The sequence below is a fragment of the Panthera pardus genome, unplaced genomic scaffold (assembly GCF_024362965.1).
Source record: "Panthera pardus isolate Hobbes unplaced genomic scaffold, ASM2436296v1 HiC_scaffold_24, whole genome shotgun sequence".
In the NCBI taxonomy this organism is placed as follows: Eukaryota; Metazoa; Chordata; class Mammalia; order Carnivora; family Felidae; genus Panthera; species Panthera pardus.
Window position 1 is genome coordinate 30,515,950 of NW_026526810.1, and position 22,089 is coordinate 30,538,038.

The following is a 22,089-nucleotide window of genomic DNA, read 5'->3' on the forward strand; positions in this document are numbered from 1 at the left end:
CCCCTCTCTCTCTCTGCCCCTCCACCACTCATGCTCTGAAATAAATAAACATTAAACATTAAATAATAAACATTAAACATTTCTGTCTCAGAAATAAGCATTAAAAAATAAACATTAAAAAAATTTTTTTAAAGATTTTAGGTGGAGGCATGATGTGATTAGATTTGCAACAGAAATGGCTAAGGGAGGCTAAGTCAAGTCAGGGAGATGATATTCAGTATTGTGATTTTCAAATTAAATTTTAAAAAGCTTTGGAGTCTTTTTCAAACAAAATCTGTCACAGAACCCCAACATAGAAAGTAGATGAAAACTTGTGTTTCATTATTAAACATTTAGAAGTTCAAATTTTTTTTTCAACGTTTTTTTTTTTTTTTTGGGGGGGGGGGACAGAGAGAGACATAGCGTGAACGGGGGAGGGGCAGAGAGAGAGGGAGACACAGAATCGGAAACAGGCTCCAGGCTCCCAGCCATCAGCCCAGAGCCTGACGCGGGGCTCGAACTCACGGACTGCGAGATCGTGACCTGGCTGAAGTCGGACGCTTAACCGACTGCGCCACCCAGGCGCCCCAGAAGTTCAAATTTTTAACATTAACTTTATAGGTAAATTTTTAAAAGTGAGACTGGTTTGTTGTCTTGGGGTTTTTTGTTTGTTTTGTTTTTAGCAGACAAGGAATTTATAGGAAGGAAATTGGGTAGCTAAAGTAATAAATAGGAAGTGTGAAGAACCAAGCTCAGAAAATGGGAAGGAACCAAGGGAGTCTGTGGATGGCAAAAACCAAGGGAAACTAGTCCCTAGTTTTTCAGTCTGCCACTGAAGCCATGACTCTGCTGTTTTATGCTCAAAAATTTTTGAAGTTGGGGGTTGTGGACAACAGTAGCAGTTAGGACAACGACAGGCAGCTTCAGGACAGTTTATTTCTTATTCTTCTGTTTTGGTTGTACACTATTAAGAGTATTCTGATCCCTCCAGAAAAGTAAATAGGAATTAGAGAGGTTTTAAAATGACTTACCTTGAAATCTTGGACATGTGCTTCAGTTACAAAGATGGCAGGAGGAAATTAATTTTGAGATCTACACTAAGATGACTTAACCTCAAATTAATTAATGTGTGGGTAGTTTGCAATATGTTAGATTTGGGCATTGTATCTCTTGGCAGTATAAAAATCTATTTAAAAAATGAAATTTGAATCAAACATTTGTGGAACCTGAAGTATGTCTGAGAAATTCTAGGTTTCGTGGCATATATAAAGTAAAAACCACTGATAAAGAGAACCACATATTTAGATTAGGTTCACTGTATCCTCCCATTAGGGCTTGAGAAAAGGGCTAGGGAACTGAAATATTTCTACTGGAAGGCGCCCTCTTGGAAAAACCTCATCAGTGATGAGGGTTTCCTTAATTCAAGGTTCCGTGACTATCTCTCTCTCTTCTACCCTACGGTAGGAAATTACTCCAAAGAAACCAGATAGATGGTGTATCACGCTAAGGTATTCAAGGGTGTTTGAATGGAATATTATCTTAACCTAAAGATACAGAGCTGGAAGACATGACTTCTAGCTATCTCTTCTGACTTTTAAGATTACACGGTACTGGTTCCATAATTGAAATAGATAATTTCTCAAGAAATCCACAACTCAGATCAGTTCCGAATTTTTTTTTAAAGGTTTTATTATTTTAAGTAATCTTCATAGCCAACGTGGGGCTCAAGCTCACGATCCTGAGATCAAGAGTCACTCCACCAACTGAGCCAGCCAGGTGCCCTTAGTTCCAGTTCTTAATGACCATGAAACAAAGGGGCTTAGAAGTTGGCACTCAAAAACGTAAGTCAATGCTTAAAAAACATTGTGTCCAATAATTAAGAATTAATGCAGTAAACACATAAATATTTTGTTTGACACAAAACATGGAGAAGTCGCAAACCCCTGAGAAGGAACCCCTTAAAAATACCTATGAAGATTGATGCTGTGCACAGAATTTAGCATGTGCATGGATATGATGTTACTTCTAGAAAGAAGGGATTTAGCCTTCTTGTTTTTGCTTTAAAGGCACCTAGGATGCTACAGTTGTTCAGAACATGTTAAAAATTGGTTCTTCAAAATTAATAAATTGTAATATATTAAAATTAAGAATTCTGTTCATTGAAAGGCACTAAATTACTAAGAGAGTCAAAAAGTAATCCATAGAGTGGGAGAAGTATTTGCAATACATCTATCAGACAAAGCATTTGGTATCTAGAACAAATCACTAAAAAAAGACAATCCAATAGAAAAGTGAACAAAATATTTGAATGTATTCTTCACAAAGGAGAATATCCAGATGGGAAAAAGTGCTTAATTTCAGTAATCATCCAAAAAATGAAAATTAAAACCACACTGCAATACCATTACCCACCTACCAAAGTAGCTGAAGTAGGTAAGTAGAAAAGTACTAAATGTTGATGAGGCTATGCAGCAATTAGGTTGGCAACCAATCTGACAAATTTTTTGGCAGTATGTATTACAGCTGCATATGTAACATTGTATGCAATGTTATGACCCAGCCAGGCCATCTTGGATATATTTTGTATATATATTTGTCATATACATGACAAAATACCACAGACTGGGTGCCTAAACAACAGAAATTTGTCTTTCACAGTTCCAGAGACTGGGAAATCCATGATCAGGGTGCTGGCTGATTGGGTTCTTCTTGGAGAGAGTTCCCGTCCTGGCTTATAGCTCCTTCTTACTATATCCTCCCATAGCATAGAGAACTAGTTCTTCTGTCTGCCTCTTTCTCTTCTGATAAGAGCACCAGCCCTATCGGACGAGGGTCCTACACTTAAGACCTCATTTAACTTTCATCACTTCCTCAGGGACCCTATCTCCAGATAGTGTAACATTAGGTATTAGGGCTTCAACATATGAATTTCAAGGAGATGCAAACATTCGGTCCATAACAAATTATGTGCACATGTTCTCCAAAAGACAGGTAGTAGAATATTCATAGCAACACTGTTCATGTGTGCAATATTCAACCTGAAAATTACTCAAATGACTGTAAATAGTAGAGTAGATAAACGAATTGTGGCGTATTCATTTGATGGAATACTATATAGCGATGACAGTCCATTCACACATAGCATGTGTGAATCTCATGAACATAAGAGTGAAAGAAGCCAGACACTAAAGTACTTATAATATGCTTTCATTTATATGACGTATAAAAACTGGGCAGAATTCATCTTTGCTGTTAGAAGGCAGGATAGTGTTCACCCTTAGCAGGGGTGAAGGTCTAGGGGGGTGGGCAGTGAGTAGAAGGAGTATGAGGGGACTTCTTGGGTGTTGGGGTTACTCTGTTGTTTTATTTATCTCTATATTTATTCTTTTAAGACATGTTTTAGAGTAATTTTAGGTGCACAGAACAATTAAGAGGGAAGTACAGACATTTCTCCTGTATCCTCTGCCCCCCAAATGCATGGCCTCCCCCTATTATCAACATCCCCACTAGAGTGCTACATTTGTTATGATTGATGAACATGTGATTGATCTGGATTCTAGTTAAATGAGTGTAGTCAGTTTGTGAAAATTCTTCTAACTGAACATGTATAGTATGTGCGTTTTTCTGTATATGTATTATACTTCGATAAAAAGCTTGAAAAAGATCATGAATTCTACAGGTGGTATTACATATTAACACATTCTATTGTTAGTGCTTATTAAGAAATACATATAGAGAGCATACATAGTGGACATGACCCAAACATATATAGACCTCATATATATATGTGACCTCATACATATATAGAATATTTATTCTTATGTTGTTTTTACAACCTTGCTGTGAGATTATGATTTACTTATATTTTTCTAATGTTGTGATTTAAAAGGAAGTAGGATAGGCATGCAGATTTTAATTCACTGCTATTCTTAGGGCAGAGAGAATTATAGGCAAGACACTGGGGATATATGTCAGCCAGTTGGTAAAAGATAAAGGAATTATGAAAAAGAGATATAAATGTTCACATTTAGGAGTTCATTTACAAACTCCAGTTTGAGGCTTGAGGACTTTTGGTTCAAGGAAAGAAGGACTAGGGAGATGATGCTGCCCTGATTCGTATTCCAGCATGCCTTGGAACTTAAAAACAGATACCCCCAAAGAGCCACTGACCCCGCTCTCCTAGGAACCCAAAATCTGCTTAATGGCTCAGCCCTCCAAGCCAAGCTCAGCACCAGAGGAGGTGGCGTGAGTTACCCCTACAGCTGGATGAATACTTATTAATTCTCCCCACTCCCATTAGTGGCAAACTTTGCTTGCTGCTCCATTCCTGTATCTTTTTTTTTTTTTTTTTTTTCATTCCTGTATCCTTGTGTCTGCCCTGGCAAGGACAGTATACATTGGCTTTATGCAAAATTATCCTCATGGAAGTACTGAGTTATAGCAGAAGTCATTCGGAAAGGAAAAACCTGTGTATTCTTACCTAGATCTTGAGTCCTGTGGAACTGATTGATGTTCTGAAAGCCTCCAAGGAGTTGGCTGGCAGCTAGGACTGCTGTTACAAAGAGTGGCAGGAAGCATTACTCTGGTAGAACATGTTACTGTGAACACAGAGGGTACAAAGATGTCATCTAAACTGCATGTTTTGTCTAAAGTACTCTCAAGCTCTACCCCCACTGGAAACTTCCTAAAACCAGGGACTTAATGCCTATTTTGTTAACCTTTTTGATTCTAGCACCTAGGACAGTAACTTGGCATATGGTTGGTACTCTACTTCTTGAGAAAATGACCAAAAAAAAAAAAAAAAAGTGAGTAAAGTGAATATAATTAGTGTATGGAGAAAATAATTATAATATGTAGGGTCAGTGGTTTGAATTTAATTAAAGTTTTAATTTTGGTAGAGAAATTAAACTATAGAGTAGGTAAGAAACTTACCGAAGATCATACATCAGAATCAAGTATCAAAATTCTGACCTTCCAACACTCTGTGAGCTTTTCATTAGAAAAACATTTCTAAAAAAAAAAAACAAAAAAAACAAACCATTTCTATTTCCTTCTCCTGCTGTGGATGCCAGAATCCGGTGGCAAGGAGACATATTGGTGACTTTTCGAAACCAGATAGCGATTTATGCTAATAGATAACACAATCCATTTTATGGGCATGTTTCCAATATTACAAATCCTATGTAGTCAGTGTTTGGGGAAGCATTTGAAAACATGGCCAAATAAATTTACCTTGTCATATGGGTCATAGTTATGTTCCCAGCTTTGTAAAGTGAGCTTTGTTTTACTAACAGATACAGGCATGAAAGCATATGAGATTTCTGTAGCACAAATTGCATTTTCATACTGAATTCCAAAGATGTTGTGGCTTTATTGCTGATCTTCAATCCACAGTGGCTTTTAGCACGTTAGCTGTAAGTCTTTATGCCCCCTCCCCAGTCTCACTGTCAAGTAGTTAATGATCTATAAACAAATACTGAGATGCCCTAAGGGGGCTTTCCATTTAAAGGGGCCTTGAATCATTTGATAATAGAAATACAGTAGTCCACCCACTGATTTATGATTTGTCAGTTTAGATTTCAAAGTGATGTTCTGCTGGTATTTCAGATGGGGTAAGTTTTTAATTTTCTGTACAATTACATTAAATGTTAGTCCAATAAAACTTTCTTTTTTTTTTTTTAATAATTAAAATTTTAAGTTTATTTATTTTGAGAGAGAGAAAGAGTATGAGCAAGGGAGGGGCAGAGAGAGAGGGAGAGAGAGAATTCAAAGCAGGGTCCGCGCTGTCTGTACAGGGTCTGATGCGGGGCTCAAACCCACGAACAGTGAGATTATGACCTGAGCTGAAATCAAGTCTGAAGCTTAACCGACTGAGCCACCCAGGTGCCCCAATCCAAGAAAACTCTGAAAAAGTGGCCACAGAGGGTAATGATAGGAGCATAATAGTATCTACCAGTTCCTGAGTGTTTCTTCCTGCTATGTAGTTTACACCTATTGTCTCATTCTGAATGTCAGAAGTTAGAGAAGTTGAAATAGTTAATTACACTCACCGAGCCGATAGGTAATAGAGCTGGGTTTTGAAACTTCATTGGCAATACTCGAAACCTTATGTCTTGAACATAGTTAAAAAGAGTTACGTGTTGCCAGACTCAGCTACAAATGTTGCTGACACAAGTGAACATCCCTTAAATGTTGCATAATTAAGAAATAGCATTGTAGTTCTAAAATATGGCCCTGCTAGCCTAGAAGTCTATCTGTTTCAAAGGAAATTTGGGAGCCTACATGATTTAAAAAAAATGACTTTTAAAACTAGATCATTTGCAAAATTTATATAAAACAACTATTACTGTGTGTATTCAAAATACAGTTTAAAAAATCTTTAAAATTGAGATATTTTAAAATATCCTGAGAATTTTAAATTTGCTAAGAAGTTTGGGCACCATACACAAAGATCCCAACTCTAAGCTAGTTATCACGCTCTAAAAAGTGGGTTTTCCTCGGGGACCCTGAATAAAGCATATATGGAATTTTTTTGGACTGTTTTTATAACTTCTTGGTAAGTCTTAATGTTTTATTCAAATTAAAAAGTTTAGCTTTAAAAACTTTGCATCTGGCCATAATTTGGATGGGTCTGAATAATAACACTGCTATGGATAATAGGCACATTTAGTCCAAGCCACCATTTCAGTGAACCACAATGTGTGGTTCAGGTTTTTTGGTTTTTTGTTTTTTTGTTTTAATTCCTTGTTGCTATTTCTAATAAAGCAAGATGTTAAAGCTAACTACATGCTCTATTAATTATATGAAGGTGAACTTGAGTCATATTTGTTACTGAAGATGATTAATAATTACCAGTTCTGCACACGTTTCTGGTGCATTTCAGTAAATAAACAGGGTACATTGTTGGGTAGTAATTGATTAATTAGCACATTCATCCTACACAGCTCAATGGTCTAAGGATGCTGAGTTTGAGATATTGCTCATAATTATTACAAGAAACAAATCTGTTCCATTTTTCAGTTTATTCTTCTGTATGCTAAGATTTTTTTATTTTCTAAATCGAATGCCTAATGGTTCAAAACCTTATAGGTTTTATTCAGATAAATCAACTCATGAAGAATTGCTAGTCATAATCTCAGAATCTTGTTTTTGTGTGAACTAGGGTGAAAACTTTTACAAGGCTAATGTTAACATTAGATCTTGCTGTTAAACTGGATCAAATACTGTAAATATAGGGCACTTCCCCACCATGCAGGAAATGCTCATTGAGCACCTATGCGCAACAGGGGCACTGGAATCTCATTTGCTTCCCAACCACATCAAATAAGCTCAGGATTGCAAGTGTCATCAGGTTGGCACTTCTCAGCACCAAGCAAATATACTGTGTAATCTTCAGAGAAGTATAACAGCATGTATTGTTCGCTGATTTAACTATGGAGCAATTTAGGATTTTTTTTTTCTAATTTATTGAGCCAGCATGTAGTTGAGAGATAGTGTAGTTGAGAGAGCTTTAGATGGGGAGTCAGGAGTCCTAGATTCTACTCTATCTGTATTCTTTCTTGAAGAAGCTATGTGATTCTGGGCATATCACTACTCCCGTCTCTAAGCATGGATTGCTCATCTGTAAAATGACAGGGTCAACCACGGATGATGAGATCCAGTGAGGAGCCTAGACTGCAGAGACAGATAGACCTAGGCTTGAGTCTGCACTCCCTATTACTGGTTTTATTATTTTAGGGAAATTATTTAACCTCTTTTGAGTTTTTGCTCTGTTTACTTTGCGTTTATTGTAAGGCTCAAATGAGATATGAAAATAGTTTGTACACTATAAAGTACCTGTGAATATAAGGCATTGTTAATATTATTAATAATGATCTTACCTCGCTGACCTTCACATGTATTTTGAAGAATACATTAGAGTGCCCATGCACACTCTAACAATAGGGGATTATTAACATCCTCTGTGCCATTATTAACATTGCATTGGATAAGAATTTCTGATGTGTCTGCATAATTTATCACTAAGTGAAAAGCACAGTCTTCAAAACAGTATATCTGATATGATCCCATTAAAAAATTATACATAGGGGCGCCTGGGTGGCTCAGTTGGTTAAGCGTCCGACTTCAGCTCAGGTCACGATCTCGCACTCCGTGAGTTCGAGCCCTGCGTCGGGCTCTGGGCTGATGGCTCAGAGCCTGGAGCCTGCTTCCGATTCTGTGTCTCCCTCTCTCTCTGCCCCTCCCCCATTCATGCTCTGTCTCAAAAATAAAAAATAAAAAAACGTTAAAAAAAATTAAAAAAAAATTATACATACAAAGTTAAAAGACTCTATATAATAGGAACTCAATATATATATGATAAGAAAACAAATGCAATATATGTATTAATCAAGCAACTCTTACTTGTGATAGGTATACTGTTCTAGGAGTTACACTCTTAGACATATAGTAAAAAATAAAATAAGTCTATTTTGTAATACCACATATTGTTAAATGCTTTGAAGAAAAAGCAAAGTAGGGGGATAGAGAGTAAGGATGGGTGCTACAGGAGGGAGGACCCCTCTGGTCTAGTGACAGTTGAGACTGAATGTAGTGAGTAAGTGAGCCCAGCCGACTTCTGGGAGAAGAGTGTGCCAGGAAGAAGGAATGGCAAATCCAGAGACCCTAGGTAGGAATAATAGCAGATAAACCCCCCAGCTTTGACAGTAATTCTCTCTGGGTGGTGAAATAATTGTTGATTCTTTTTAAAGATTTTATTTTTTATTTTATTTTATTTTTTAAGTTTATTTTTATTTATTTTGAAAGATAGAGAGCAAGCAGGGGAGACACAGAGAGAGAGAGGGAAACAGAATCCCAGGCAGGCTCTGCACTGCCAGTGGGGCTAGAACTCACTAACTGCAAGATGATGTCCCAAGCGGAAGTCGAGTCGAATGCCTAACCAACTGAGTCACCCAGGCGCCCTTAAGATTTTATTTTTAAGTAATCTTTACACCCAACATGGGGCTCAAACTCACAACCCCGAGATGAAGAGTTGCATGCTCCAACAACTGAGCCAGATAGCCGCCCCCACCTTCTTCAAAATAATTACTGATTTTTACATTTCTTCCCTGAATGTTCCTGTTTTTCAAAAGTTTTTGGTTTTTTTTATTATTTATTTTTTAAGAAGCTATGTTATCATGTTTGTTTTTTTAATCATGGGCATGTTTCTGTAATTAGAAAAAATTTAAAACTCTACAGGTGTACTGAAGGACAACGTAATCTTTAAAAATATTTATTTATTTATTTATTTATTTATTTATTTATTTGTTTGTTTGTTTATTTAGAGACAGAGAGAGAGAGAGCACAGGGGAGGGACAGATTGAGAGAGAGAGAGAGAGAGAGAGAGAGAGAGAGAGAGAGAGAATCCCAAGCAGACACAGAGCCGGATGCAGGGCTCAAACTCAAGAACCATGAGATTGTTACCTGACCCGAAGTCAAGAGTCAGATGCTTAACTGAGCCACCCAGGTGCCCCAAAAGACAAAGTAATCTTAAAAATGTTTGTAAGTAGTTTTAAAACCCTATGTCATCTATAAGTTTTTGTATTCATGGTTTTAGTACCAAGAATCTAAGTTAGTAGAGAGAATAAAGGAAGCCAAGAGATTTCTGTTCTGGCAATGAACTTTAAAGAAGTGTTTTAGCCGTAACAATCAATGCGGGCTCCATAAAGGGATGCGGAATCACCGTAATTCCCGATCCTTTTTCTGGCTCTCCTACATGGATGGCAGAACACTTCCTGGAAAGGCTGGCCGGACCACTTACAGACATGGCCTAGGAAACAGTGTATTTTAGGTCAGTAAAATATGGGATTAAAGGTGCCAGGTAAAATTAGTTTCAGGGGTTTATGTCTCATTTATGCAGCTCACCAGGGACTGCACCTGCTATACAGAAAAATGGAGTGTTGCAAAATGTATCATCCACCTCTTTCTGAGCTTAGATACAAATTAAAGAAAATGTCAGAGACTGTACTGCAGGCTGCTCTCCAGATGTAGAAAGGAGAGCTTTGGGTTTACAGAAACAAAAATGCACATTTAAAACTTTGATTCTCATTTCTATCCCATCTATTTTCACCACAATCTTCTAGTACCAAAGGTACACATTTCAGCAGTTCAGGTATGATGCTTTCAAAATAAAATGTTTCCATTACTTTACGTGATTACCAAAACCCAAGAGAGTACGAGAAAAGTAAAAGCCCAAAGAATGAAAGACATGATCCCAGTCTAAAGGTTATATTTGGCTTGCTACTATCTTTAGTCAAAACAAGTTCTTCTGAGAGAAAACTGCATCTCAAAGAATTATCTTTTTTAATTTTTTTGGTAATGTTTATTTTTGACAGACAGAGACAGAGCATGAGCAGGGGAGGGGCAGAGAGAGAGAGACAGGGACACACAGAATCTTAAGCAGGCTCCATCCATGCTCTGAGCTGTCAGCATAGAGCCCAATGCAGGGCTTGAACTCATGAACCGCAAGATCATGACCTGAGCCGAAGTCGGACACTTAACCAACTGAGCCACCCAGGTGCCCCATGCATCTCAAGGAATTATCTTAAAATTATAAAACATTTTGTAACTTTTTAAAATCACAGCCATTTTGGATAGTAGATAAGGGAACTTAAGAGGCTATACAAAGTTACAAAATATTATCATCCATGATTTACAATGAGTGGAAGAATAAAGCTAAAAGAAGTCACTTCCTTGTGTGGCATATATGGTTTTAACCTTTTTGGTACTTTGATGATGGTTGGGGTAGAATCATAAATCATTAGAGCTGGCAGGAAGCTTAAATATCAGTTCCATTTTCTTATTTTACGTACCAGAAAACTGAGGACTGGAGAGAAGTTAACTTGTCCATAAAGGAAAGAGCTGGAACTAAAACCCATCAAGACCTTTAAATCTAAAGCAAATGTTGTGTGCACACACGTGTGTGTGCTTGTGTATATTCTATGCCCATTTAGAAAAACTAAAAATGTCACCTAATCATTATGTGTCCCTCTACATATTTGCCAGTGAACAGAAGCATTTGCCCTACGTGCATCTCTGTTTGCACGAGCAGATACAGCACTGAAGTCATGGTCTGGTGTGAATTCTAGAATATTCAGACTAAGAGTATTAAGCTTAGAATAAAACTTTCAATCTTTGATGCTAGGGAAACTGATGACAGCTTTGGGAGCTTGAACAGCAGGGTGGTTGTGACATTTCCACTCCATGTCCCTAAGTTCATTATCACTTTTTTTTTTTCTTTTAATTTAAGAGAGAGTAAGCGAGCAGGGAAGAGGGAGGGAGAGACAATCCTAAGCAGGCTCCATGCTCAGCTCGGAGCCCAATGTGAGGCTCTATCTCTTAACACTGGGATCATAACCTGAGCTAAAATCAAGAGTCAGAGGCTCAACTGACTGAACCACCTAGGCACCCCTCCCTCATTATCACTTTTGATAATAGAACTTCTAGTGAAGACTTTCATATATTTTTCTTTACCAGACTCCCCAAAATTAGATTTCTGTTTCATTTGCTGCATTAATTGAAAACAGGTTCATTGTGAAATAGAAAGAAGAAAACTCTACCATTAAGAAGTAACTGCTGTTCAAGATGAGAAACCACCCCACACCTGTCAGAATGGCTAAAATTGACAATACAGGAAACAACAGATGTTGGCAATGGTGCGGAGAAAGGGGAACCTTCTTACACTGTTGGTGGGAATTCAAACTGGTGCAGCCACTCTGGAGAACAGTATGGAGGTTCCTCAAAAAGTTAAAAATAGAACTACCCTTCGATCCAGGAATTGCATTACTAGGTATTTACCCAAAGGATACAAAAATACAGATTTGGGGGTGCCTGGGTAGCTCAGTTGGTTGGGCGTCTGGCTTTGGCTCAAGTCATGATATTGCCGTTCCCAAGTTTGAGCCCCATATCAGGGTCTGTACTGACAGCTCAGAGCCTGGAGTCTGATTCGGATTCTGTGTCTCCCTCTCTCTGCGCCTCCCCCACTCATATTCTGTTTCCCTCTCTCTCAAAAATAAAACATTTGAAAAAAAATTTAATAAAAAAATACAGATTTGAAGGGGTACATGCACCTTGATGTTTATAACAGCATTATCAACAATAGCCAAACTATGGAAAGAGCCCAAATGTCCACTGATTGGTGAATGGATAAAGAAGAAACAGTGTATGTATACAATGGAATATTACTCAGCCATCAAAAGAATGAAATCTTGCCATTTGCGACAACATGAATGTAGCTAGAGTGTATTATGTTAAGTGAAATAAGTCAGAGAAAGACAAATACCTTGTGATTTCACTCATATGTGCAATTCAAGAAACAAAACAGGTGAACATATGGGAATAAAAAAAAGGAGACAGGGAGGCAAACCATAAGAGACTCTTAACTATAGAGAGCAAACTGAGGGTTGATGGAGGGAGGTGGGTGGGGGATGGGCTAAGTGGGTGATGGGTACTAAGGAGGACACTTGTGATGAGCACTGGGTGCTGTATATAAGTGATGAATCAGTAAATTCTACTTCTGAAGCCAATATTACACTATATGTTAACAAACCACAATTTAAAAATTTGAAAAAAAAAAAAGAAGTAACCACTGTTAACATTGGGCGGGGGGTGGGGGACTTCCTTAGAGTCATGAGTGTGCATGTGTATTCACATGTACACATTTTTAAAAAGTTATAACTGGAGTCCTAGCCTTGATGCTGTTTAAAAATATGCATCTTAATAATTAAATGTCATTTGGCTCATTTGGTGGGGCATCTGACTCTTCATTTTGGCTTGGGTCGTGATCTCATGGTGGTAAAATCGGGCCCTGTGTTGGGCTCTGTGCTGGGTTGTGGAGCCTGCTTGAGGTTCTCTTTCTCCCTCTCCTTCTGCCCCTCCCTCGCTCGCTCGCACCTGCGCTCTCTCAAAAAAAGAATAATTAAAGATTATTGCATTCTCTTATGTTCTCCTAATCCATGATTTTTTTAAAAAACTGCTTTTTGAGGTATAATTGACATTCAAGCAGTGCACATATATTTAAGGTGTACAGTTTAGTAAGTTTGACATATGTATACATCCAAGAGACAGTTTTCACAATCAACATAGTGAAACTATGTTTCTGTTAGTGAAACTACTAACAGAGTTCCTTCTGTTCCTTTGCAATCTTTCTATTCCTCGCCACCACCTGCCCCCCAGCTTCCCACTTCCAGGCAATTATTTAGAATATTATGTAAATGGTATGTACTCTTTTTTGTCTGGATTTTTTCCATTCAGCACGATTATATTAAGATTCGTTCATGTCTTTGATTTTATCAATAACTTGTTCCTTTTCATTGCTGAGTATTCTGCTGTAAGGATGTCCCATAATTTATGCATCTACATGTTGATGGACATTTAGGTTGTTTCCAGTTTTTTGGGCTATTAGAAATAAAATTGCTATGAAGATTCATGTACAAGTCTTTGTATGAACATACACTTTTCCTCTTGAATAAATAAGTGATTAGGAGTGGAATGGCTAGGTCATACAGTACTTATAGTAACCTATGATTTTTTAAATGGCTGTATAGAGGTTCCTTATATAGCTATTACATAATTTTAAGATAATACCTTATTGTTGAATGTTTAGACCTTTCTAATTTTTCACTATTGCAAATGAATTTAATTTTTTGGCTTAGAAACATGGCTATAGATACTCAACATAAAAATTGGGGCACCTGGATGGCTCAGTGGGTTATGTGTCTGACTCCGGCTCAGGTCATGATCTCGCGGTTCATGAGTTCGAGCCCCACATCAGGCTCTGTGCTGACAGCTCAGAGCCCAGAAGCTGCTTTGGATTCTGTGTCTCCCTCTCTCTCTCTGCCCCTACCCCACTCACGCTCTGTTTTTCCTCTCTCAAAAATAAACATTAAAAAAATTAAAAATAAAAGATAAAAAAGAAGATGAGTAGAAAGGCATTGTGAAGGGAACCTGGAAGTTGTGTGTTGTGAGATCATTTAAAATGTTTCAGTGACTGCAAAATAAGTTATTTTGTATTCTCTGCTGGGAAGCCAAGCAGAATGAATCTTTAAATGAAGGAGAATTTGAGTTTGAAGTCATTTTCCAACCAATGGAAGTTCTACTGTTTTGTTGTCAAGTTTATGGGACCATGATTTCATCATAACATTCCTGGATATGAGGTGACTGCAATAAATTTGGGTGTGGCCTTTATTTCTGGGAGCTATAATTAGCTATTTGGTCTACTTTATAACATTTTGTTAAATAAAAAAATTCTTAAAATGTAGTTTTACTCGTTGTTCTCTCTTTCCCGCACACATGCATATGACACATGTGGTAGCAACTATAGAGGTAAAACGAAATGTTTAGAGTGGCAAATAAATGTTTGGGGAGAAAACCAGTGTCAAAAAAATACCTAAACCCAAAATTCTATTTTATACATAGATGCCGAAGCTATATATTTTCTGTGCTATGTTTAGGGTCTTCTTATAACCAAACAAAAGTTGTTTCTACCAACAGATTTTTAAACAGCAGGGACATGCTTATTATTTACTGTCTTGGTATCTTTCCCTCATTTACATAAATACCCCAGCAACCAGCAGTATAAAACTAATAAAAGCCAGGGTCCTCCATCAAGTGCAATAAAGTTTCACAACCATGAGTTAGACTGTTAGAGTGAAAAATAAACCTATATATGTGGTTATGAAGGGTTTTTTTGGGAAAGTGTATAATCACATTTCAAAGTTAGAACTTCCATTGGAAGTAGCAGTGCAATAATAATACTTAAACATTTATGTAGAACGCTTCATCTTGGAAACACTCTCCCAGCATTGGCCAATTAATCTCTACTGCTTCCCTGAGGAGCAGGTATTACTAGCTGCCATTTTTCTGGTTAGAAAATTGAGGAAGGTGTGATCAGCCCAGAGAAAGTGAGGGCTGGAGAGACAAGTTTCTGACCCTCACTCTTCTGTGACTCTTTGGGATGTAACTCCTGACAGAATGTATCCAGTTTCTGTTCCACTTGGATACAATCATCAGTAAAACAAAGATCTACCTAGCAGCTCAGTCTAGCTCAGGCTTATAGATAAGAGTCCTTACCCTGCTGAGGCCCACATTTTGGGAAGAATGGGATACAAAAAAGATTCGGGAGATCCACGGCACATTTCATCTGCATTTGCAATGAAGTGGACCAAACTTTTTCCAGTGAGAAAAGCAGCATATACTTCGCTCTCCAACCCCCAACTTCCACTGGCAATTTATAGTTTTCTGGATGAGATTTACTACTATTAGTACATTTAAAGAGTTGAACAAATTTGTTATGCACCTTGAAGCCAGAGGAACAGTAAAATAAAACTAATGAACATTTACATTTTTGGAAATATCATTAATGTATGCCTGACAAATTCTGAAAGATAAACATTTAAATGTTAAAATACTTATTACCTTCCCCAAAGGGACAGTGTTGGGAACTAATGAGATAACAAATGTAAAGTGCTTTGAGCCCTTAGAAGAAAGGTGCCAGATGCATACAAATGATTATTAATTGTTAGAGCTATCAGATGGTTACTAATATATTACTTATGATAAAATCATATTTTTATACCCAAACAATAGGATCCTTGCAATTCTTAGGATGATAGAGCTGAAATAATGCTCCTAACCTCCTCCCAGGTTACTGTCTTGTTGGAAGTCCTTTCTTAACCCTTCCCTAGTTTCTTGACCTCAGACGCATTTTCAAACAAACACGACTTCACAGCTTCCAAACCCTTCTGCACCTTTGCATCATCAGTCCTCCACCAGTCTCACAGATCCATTGACACCACATTCTCTTCTCTTGACTTCTTTGATTACGTAATTCTGATGCCTCATGATGCTGTGAACTGTGCAAGTTGATTTTTTAGCTGGAAGTGTAAGTTGAACTGTCCTTTAAGCAACACTAGGATTTGTTATAAAAAAAAGTGTAAGTCCCTTGTGTGATCTGGGACAAGTGAATCTGAACTTTCTACTTTACGCAACACGCCAGAATTTGTGGTAAAAGAGCAAATCCTCAATTTCATTTAGTCTTGAGAAATGCACTGAGATACGCTCACTAAATCTGTTTCCTCATTTGTCAAGTGAGGGCAGTAGTAGCCTGTACCCACTTGGGGTTGTTGGAAGGATGCAATAAAATAATGTATGTGGAGTTTCTAGTATATTACACGCCTAGCCCATAAGTGTTCACTAAAGGTAAATGTAAGTAGGTTATGGAAGGTAGGTAAGTAGACAGCAGTTTATCATTAAATATTACCTATTTGGTTTCTTTAAAATCAATAGAAAATGGGTAATAAGTAAAGGGACATCCTCTCATTGACAAATACTTCGTTTCCTTAGGTAGAATAGTAAAAGCTCAGTAACTCATCTCAATTTATGTTCAGGATACTTGAAACAATGTACACGTACATGTGATTTTTTTCCGAGCTTACCTTAGTTTACTAGTAGCATAGTATCTTTGCTACATATATGTGCTCAAAGATAATGGACTATGCTTCTTTCCAAATGTTCTGTAATTAAAACATTTCACTAATTTCATCTGGTCCTCTGGTTTCTTCCACTTAATTACCTGAAGTGATTGTTTCATCATACCAAATTTTCTCCTTTCGTTTTGAAGCTGTAGGTTTTTAGGTAGAGAACCTTACTCCCAGTAATTTTCTAGTAAGACCTGAATCTGAATATGAGGCCTGAATTTGGAAATAGGCATTCTGTGGTGTATGCTAATAAGAGACGCAAGGAGGGAAAGTGCATTGTTTGAGAAAACCAATCACGGTGGGTACAAAAAAAAAAAAAAAGGTACAGGAGAGTGAACTCATTTACTCATTTTACTATTGCCAGCAGCTTGAGGCTTGAGAGTGCTAATCAAAATTCACATACAAAACTTCCCTGATAGATTAAACAGTTTTGTACTGTTAAGAGGGGTTCTCACCATGTGAAAGATCCACTGCTGTGCTGAACAAAACAGAGACAGTTTTCTTTTAAAGTCCAGAGCAGATGAGAGCCATAAGGAGACAGAGGGTTTCATTTACTCTCAGGACACGATTGTGCCAGTGAACTAATGAGTCTCTTGGACCTTATGTTGCTCTGGCTTCAATGGAGGCGAGACACTAATGGGCATGTAGTACTTCCTATCCGTCAAGTGTCTGGACAATGGGCCCCTCATATGGATTAGAATGATCTGGCAAGAAAAAGAGGTCATCGTTGTACCTAGCACAGGCAGGAAGCCTGGCTAATTCATGTATTTCCAACTATAGCAAAATCAAAAGCTGACACACACAAAAATGTTGACTTTACCGCAGGAGCTCTTAGCTTGTGGCTAAGGCACAGTTAAACGTTACTGAAACTCCATACGTAAAAAAAACCTCCTTGTTTCCCCAATACATTAGAATATTGTTAAAGATGTAAAGGTTATTCTTTAAAACAAGTCTGATTTTGTGTTGTGACTTGCATATTTCACCCTTCGGTAAACCTGGATGATAACTGAAATATTTGAATGATTGTGAAGCAAATGCAGAGAGTGTCAACGCTGCATATTTTAAAAATTTGCACTTCAAAAGGTTCTGTCGGATTACTATTGTAAAAATCCTACTGCTGTATTAAATGGAGAATTAGAGATTACAAATGTGCATTCAAGCTAGAGGGCTCGAATTACAGTATATATTAAACTAAGAGCAGATACTGCCACCTAGATAAATTCTGATGCTTTGGTTAACTAGATGTTGGCTTGCCTTACTTTTTGAAAAATGGCAACAACAAACAATAGTGGCTAGGTACAAAAAAAAATACAGTGAATGATAAAGGGTCGCTTAAAAAATCCATGTAAATGTAATTTTCTTGGGAAAAAAAAGACCTTTGTGTTTTGCCAAATAGCAATGATTAAGCCTTTATTTAATTTTTTAAATGTAGAAGACAAAATGCTGTTAGAAATAGGAGGGCAAAACTCTACAAAGGATAAACAAAAGCTCCATAATCCCGAAGTTTATAAAGAGGTAGATCCTGAAGTGTTGTCAGGAAGACTTGTAACTTTCTTGTTAGAATATTCCTTACTGAATTCAGACAGAAGAAGAGATTGTTCAACACTCTCAAGTAAAAGCACAAATAGGTTTTAGTTTAGTAAGTAAACTAATATCACTTAGTAAATAATTTTTTTAAAGGAGCATTACATTATAATCTGTTCTACTACACCTCCTAGCGAACAAAGCAAACTAACTCCGCTCCCCACTTTTATTTGTCACAGCAAAAAGAATGTTGCCTTTTTTCAATTCTGGATTAAAATCTAAAATCAGCAATATATTCCAGGATCATTCATTTATCAGATTTAGAGGGGTTTTTAGCATCTATGGACTGTTTGAGTTCTTCAAATCTCATTTTGTTTTCCTCTGTTACTCCTAGAATGGCTTCAATGTCATCAATGGCAGTCTGTAAATGAGCAATAAAAATAATATTCATTACTTAATTTTTTTTAACATTTATTTATCTTTGAGACAGAGAGAGACAGAGCATGAACAGGGGAGGGGCAGAGAGAGAGGGAGACACAGAATCCGAAACAGGCTCCAGGCTCCGAGCTGTCAGCACAGAGCCTGACACAGGGCTCTAACTCATGGACCATGAGATCATGACCTGAGCCGAAGTCAGACGCTTAACCGACCGAGCCACCCAGGTGCCCCAAATATTCATTACTTAAAGACCCCTTACAACTCTTTCTCCCATCCAATTATTTGTTCCTTTTTGGACTTGAGTATAATTTAGACTGGTTAAACTCCAAACGTTCCTGTCAATGAGCACCTATCTTCAAATTGTGTCATCAGTCTTGAAATAAGTAAAAAATATGAGAGTAAGAACTTGGAAACCATCATAGAAATTTTTATGGCTGCTAAATCTAATGGGGAAAAAAGGGACTTCTATTTTATACATCTTTAATTTTTTTTATTTCATTTTTCTAGTAATTCATTTTTGTTGTATTTTACAGAAGTACTGATCCATGGTAAGTTGGAAAAAACAAAACTTCAGTACAGATAATTTGAGAAGCACTGGTCTAGTCATCCTAAAATGAGGGCTAGTAGGCTGATAGTGTTTATTTCCATTGTTTTGTTTGTTTTTTTCCATTGGGCAGAAAAATGCCCCCCACCTGTTTCCCCCATTTTTTCATTGAGGTAGTATTCACATACCATAAAATTCACCCTTATAAAGAGCTCAACTCAGTGATTTTTAGTATACTCAGAAGGAACCATCATTACTATGTAATTCCAAAACATTTTCATCACCCTGAATAGAAACTCTGTGCCCATTAGCAGCCATTCCTCATTTCCCCCCCTCCCTAGCTCCTGACAACCACGAATCTACTTTCTGTCTCTATGGATTGGCCCACTCTGGACATTTCATATAAATGGAATCCTATAATGTGTGGCCTTTGTGTCTGGCTTTCTTCACTTAGCATAATCTTTTCAAGGTTCATTCGTGTTGTAGCATGGATTGGAACTGCATTTCCTTGTTATGGCTGAATAATACTCCATTTTATCTAATACCTATTTTTACTTGGTTGCTTGCACTTTAGGTATCATATCTAAGAAGGCATTGCTAGCCAAAAGGTCATGAAGATTTACACCTGTGTTTTATTTTAACAGGTTTCTCGTTGTAGCTTTTACATTTAAGTCTTTGATCCATTTTTATTTAGTTTTTGTGTATGCTTTGTAATAGAGGTACAACTTCATTTGTATGTGGGTATCTGTATTCTCCAGTACCATTTGTTAAAAAGAATTATTTTGTCATTCTTCTTAAAAATCGATTGACTATAGATGTACAGGTTTAGTTTGGACTCTCAAGTTTATTCCATTGATCTATGTGTATTCTTATGCCAGTACCACACTGTCTTGAATACTGTAGCTTTGTAGTTAAGTTTTCAAGTTGAGAAGCAACTTTCTTCTTTGTTCTTCTCTTTCAAGATTGTTTTGACTATTCTGTATCTTTTGCATTTTCACAGGAAATTTAGGATTATCTTAAAAATTTCTGCAATAAAGCCAGCTAGGAAGTTCTAGGACTTCCACTGAATCTGTAGATCGATCTGGGGAGTACTGGCATCTTAACAGTATTAAGTTTTCTACTCCATGAACACATGGAGTATCTTTCCATTTATTTAGGTCTTCTTTCTTTTATGATGGACAGATCTTGTACTTCTTATGTTAAATTTATTCGTAAGTATTTTATTCTTTTTGATGCTATTGTAAATGGAATTAAAAAATAATTTTGGGGGCACTTGGGTGGTTCAGTTGGTTAAGTGTCTGACTCTTGGTTTCAGCTCGGGTCATGATCTCATGGTTCATGAGTTCAAGCCCCACATTGGGCTCTGTGCTGACAGTACGGAGCCTGCTTGGGATTCTCTCTCTCCCTCTCTCTCTGCCCCTCCCCTGCTCGCTCTCTTTCTCTCTGTCTCTGAAGATAAATAAATAAACTTAAAAAAATTAAAAGATATTTTTGTATTTTTTATTTCTAGTATATGGAAATGTAATTGATGTCTGTATACTACTGATCCTTGGGTCCTTCTTGAATTTAAGTGTATTAGCTCTAACAGGTTGTTTCTGGGTTCTTCAGGATTTCCTACATACAAGATCATGTTATTGAAGAATAGAGATAATTTTACTTCTTTCTTTAAAATCTGGATGCCTTTTATTTCTTTTTCTTGGTGAATTGCCCTTTCTAGAATAGGGTAATATGGTGATGAATAGAAGTGGTGAGAGCAGACATCTTGCTCCTGATCTTAGGGGGAAAACTTTCAGTCTTATACCATCAACTATGATGTTAGCTGTGGGTTTTTCCTAATACCCTTAACAGGTTGAGGAAGTTTCCTTTTACTCCTAGGCTGAGTGTTTTTATGAGGAAATGGTATTATATTTTGTTAAATGCTTTATCTGCACCACCTTCCATTTTTATTCAGTCTTTGTAAATCCTTGTTTATAAACTGAAAATACTTATTAGAATGTCGCTAGGGTGGTAGAAAATATTACCAAAAATGAATCTATTCCACTTTCAGGTTTTTGTTATTATTTCTATTTTATTCAGATTTATTGCCTTTGGACCTTTTGGTGAGAGTAAAAAAAAATCAAGATAACACTGACTCACCTGAGAAGGCTAGAAACCATGAAATATTTAAAAGCTACTTGAGAATATCTGACTTTTGATGATTTTGAAAGTCAGGTAAACAACAGAGAAATAGCCTTCATTTTGTCAAGCTCAGGGTTTACCAAGTCTGTGTGGTCTTAGTCTTCCCAGGCTGCTATAACAAAATAACCAGAGACTTGGTGGCTTAAACCACAAAAACTTGTTTCTTATGGTTCTGGAGTCTGGGAAGTACAAGGTCAAGATGCCAGCAAATTTAATTCCTGGTAAGAACTCTCTTCCTGGCTTGCAGGCAACCATCCCTTCTTGCTGTATTCTCTTAGGGTGGTTGGGGAGCAGAGACAAAGCAAGAGAGCAGACAGACTCTCTTGTCTCTCATAAGGGCACTACTCACATCCAGAGAACCCTAACCTCTTGACCCCATTTAAACATAATACCCCTCAAAGGCCCCTTCTCCATATACCATCGCATTGGGGGTTAAGGTTTCAACATCTGAATTTTGGGAGGACATAATTCAGTCTGTAGCACTGATTATTATTTTTGGACAGACTAAACTGACCATGCTCACGCAGACTAAATTGCTCAGGATTTTGCACATGGCAGTAACTGATGAAATGATACTAGTTGACAGTAACTTAGAATATAAATGAAGAGCTAGGTCCTTTTGGACCAGTGAAAGTTGATGCAACCCTGGGCCTAATTTTCACTGAGTCTTCTCAGTCATGTTGTGGGAAAAACAATGGTCATTCTTCCAACTCATAAAATCATATTGAAGAGGAATTATCATCATTATTACTGTTATTAGAACAGGCTCTAATGCAAGGAAAAAAACACTCAAAATTTACATCTTTACAACAAGCTTTTGTTGGGCTTTCCATTTAAGAGAAGGATCACATGTGGTTTCCGATTGAGTCCTCTGAGTTACTTGACCTGTTTGTTCAATCATGATGAAGGCCC

The 22,089-nt window shown here is 37.2% G+C and overlaps 1 protein-coding gene and 1 long non-coding RNA gene across 7 annotated transcripts in view; one reads left to right on the forward strand and one right to left on the reverse strand.

Annotated features, from left to right (window-relative positions):
* The window catches only part of LOC109262800 (uncharacterized), a 171,731-nt gene that overhangs the window by 1,806 nt on the left and 147,836 nt on the right, over positions 1–22,089 (forward strand). For all 3 annotated transcript variants that reach the window (XR_008417054.1, XR_008417055.1, XR_008417056.1), the window contains exon 2: positions 1,664–1,820. This is a non-coding gene — a long non-coding RNA (uncharacterized LOC109262800). The remainder of the gene's footprint in view (positions 1–1,663; positions 1,821–22,089) is intronic.
* Positions 18,107–22,089, reverse strand: part of IQCH (IQ motif containing H) — a 213,216-nt gene continuing 209,233 nt past the window's right edge. For all 4 annotated transcript variants that reach the window (XM_019441692.2, XM_019441691.2, XM_053888926.1 and 1 more), the window contains one exon: positions 18,107–18,438. In XM_019441692.2, coding sequence (XP_019297237.2) covers positions 18,325–18,438 — 114 coding nt within the window. In that variant the 3' untranslated portion in view covers positions 18,107–18,324. The remainder of the gene's footprint in view (positions 18,439–22,089) is intronic.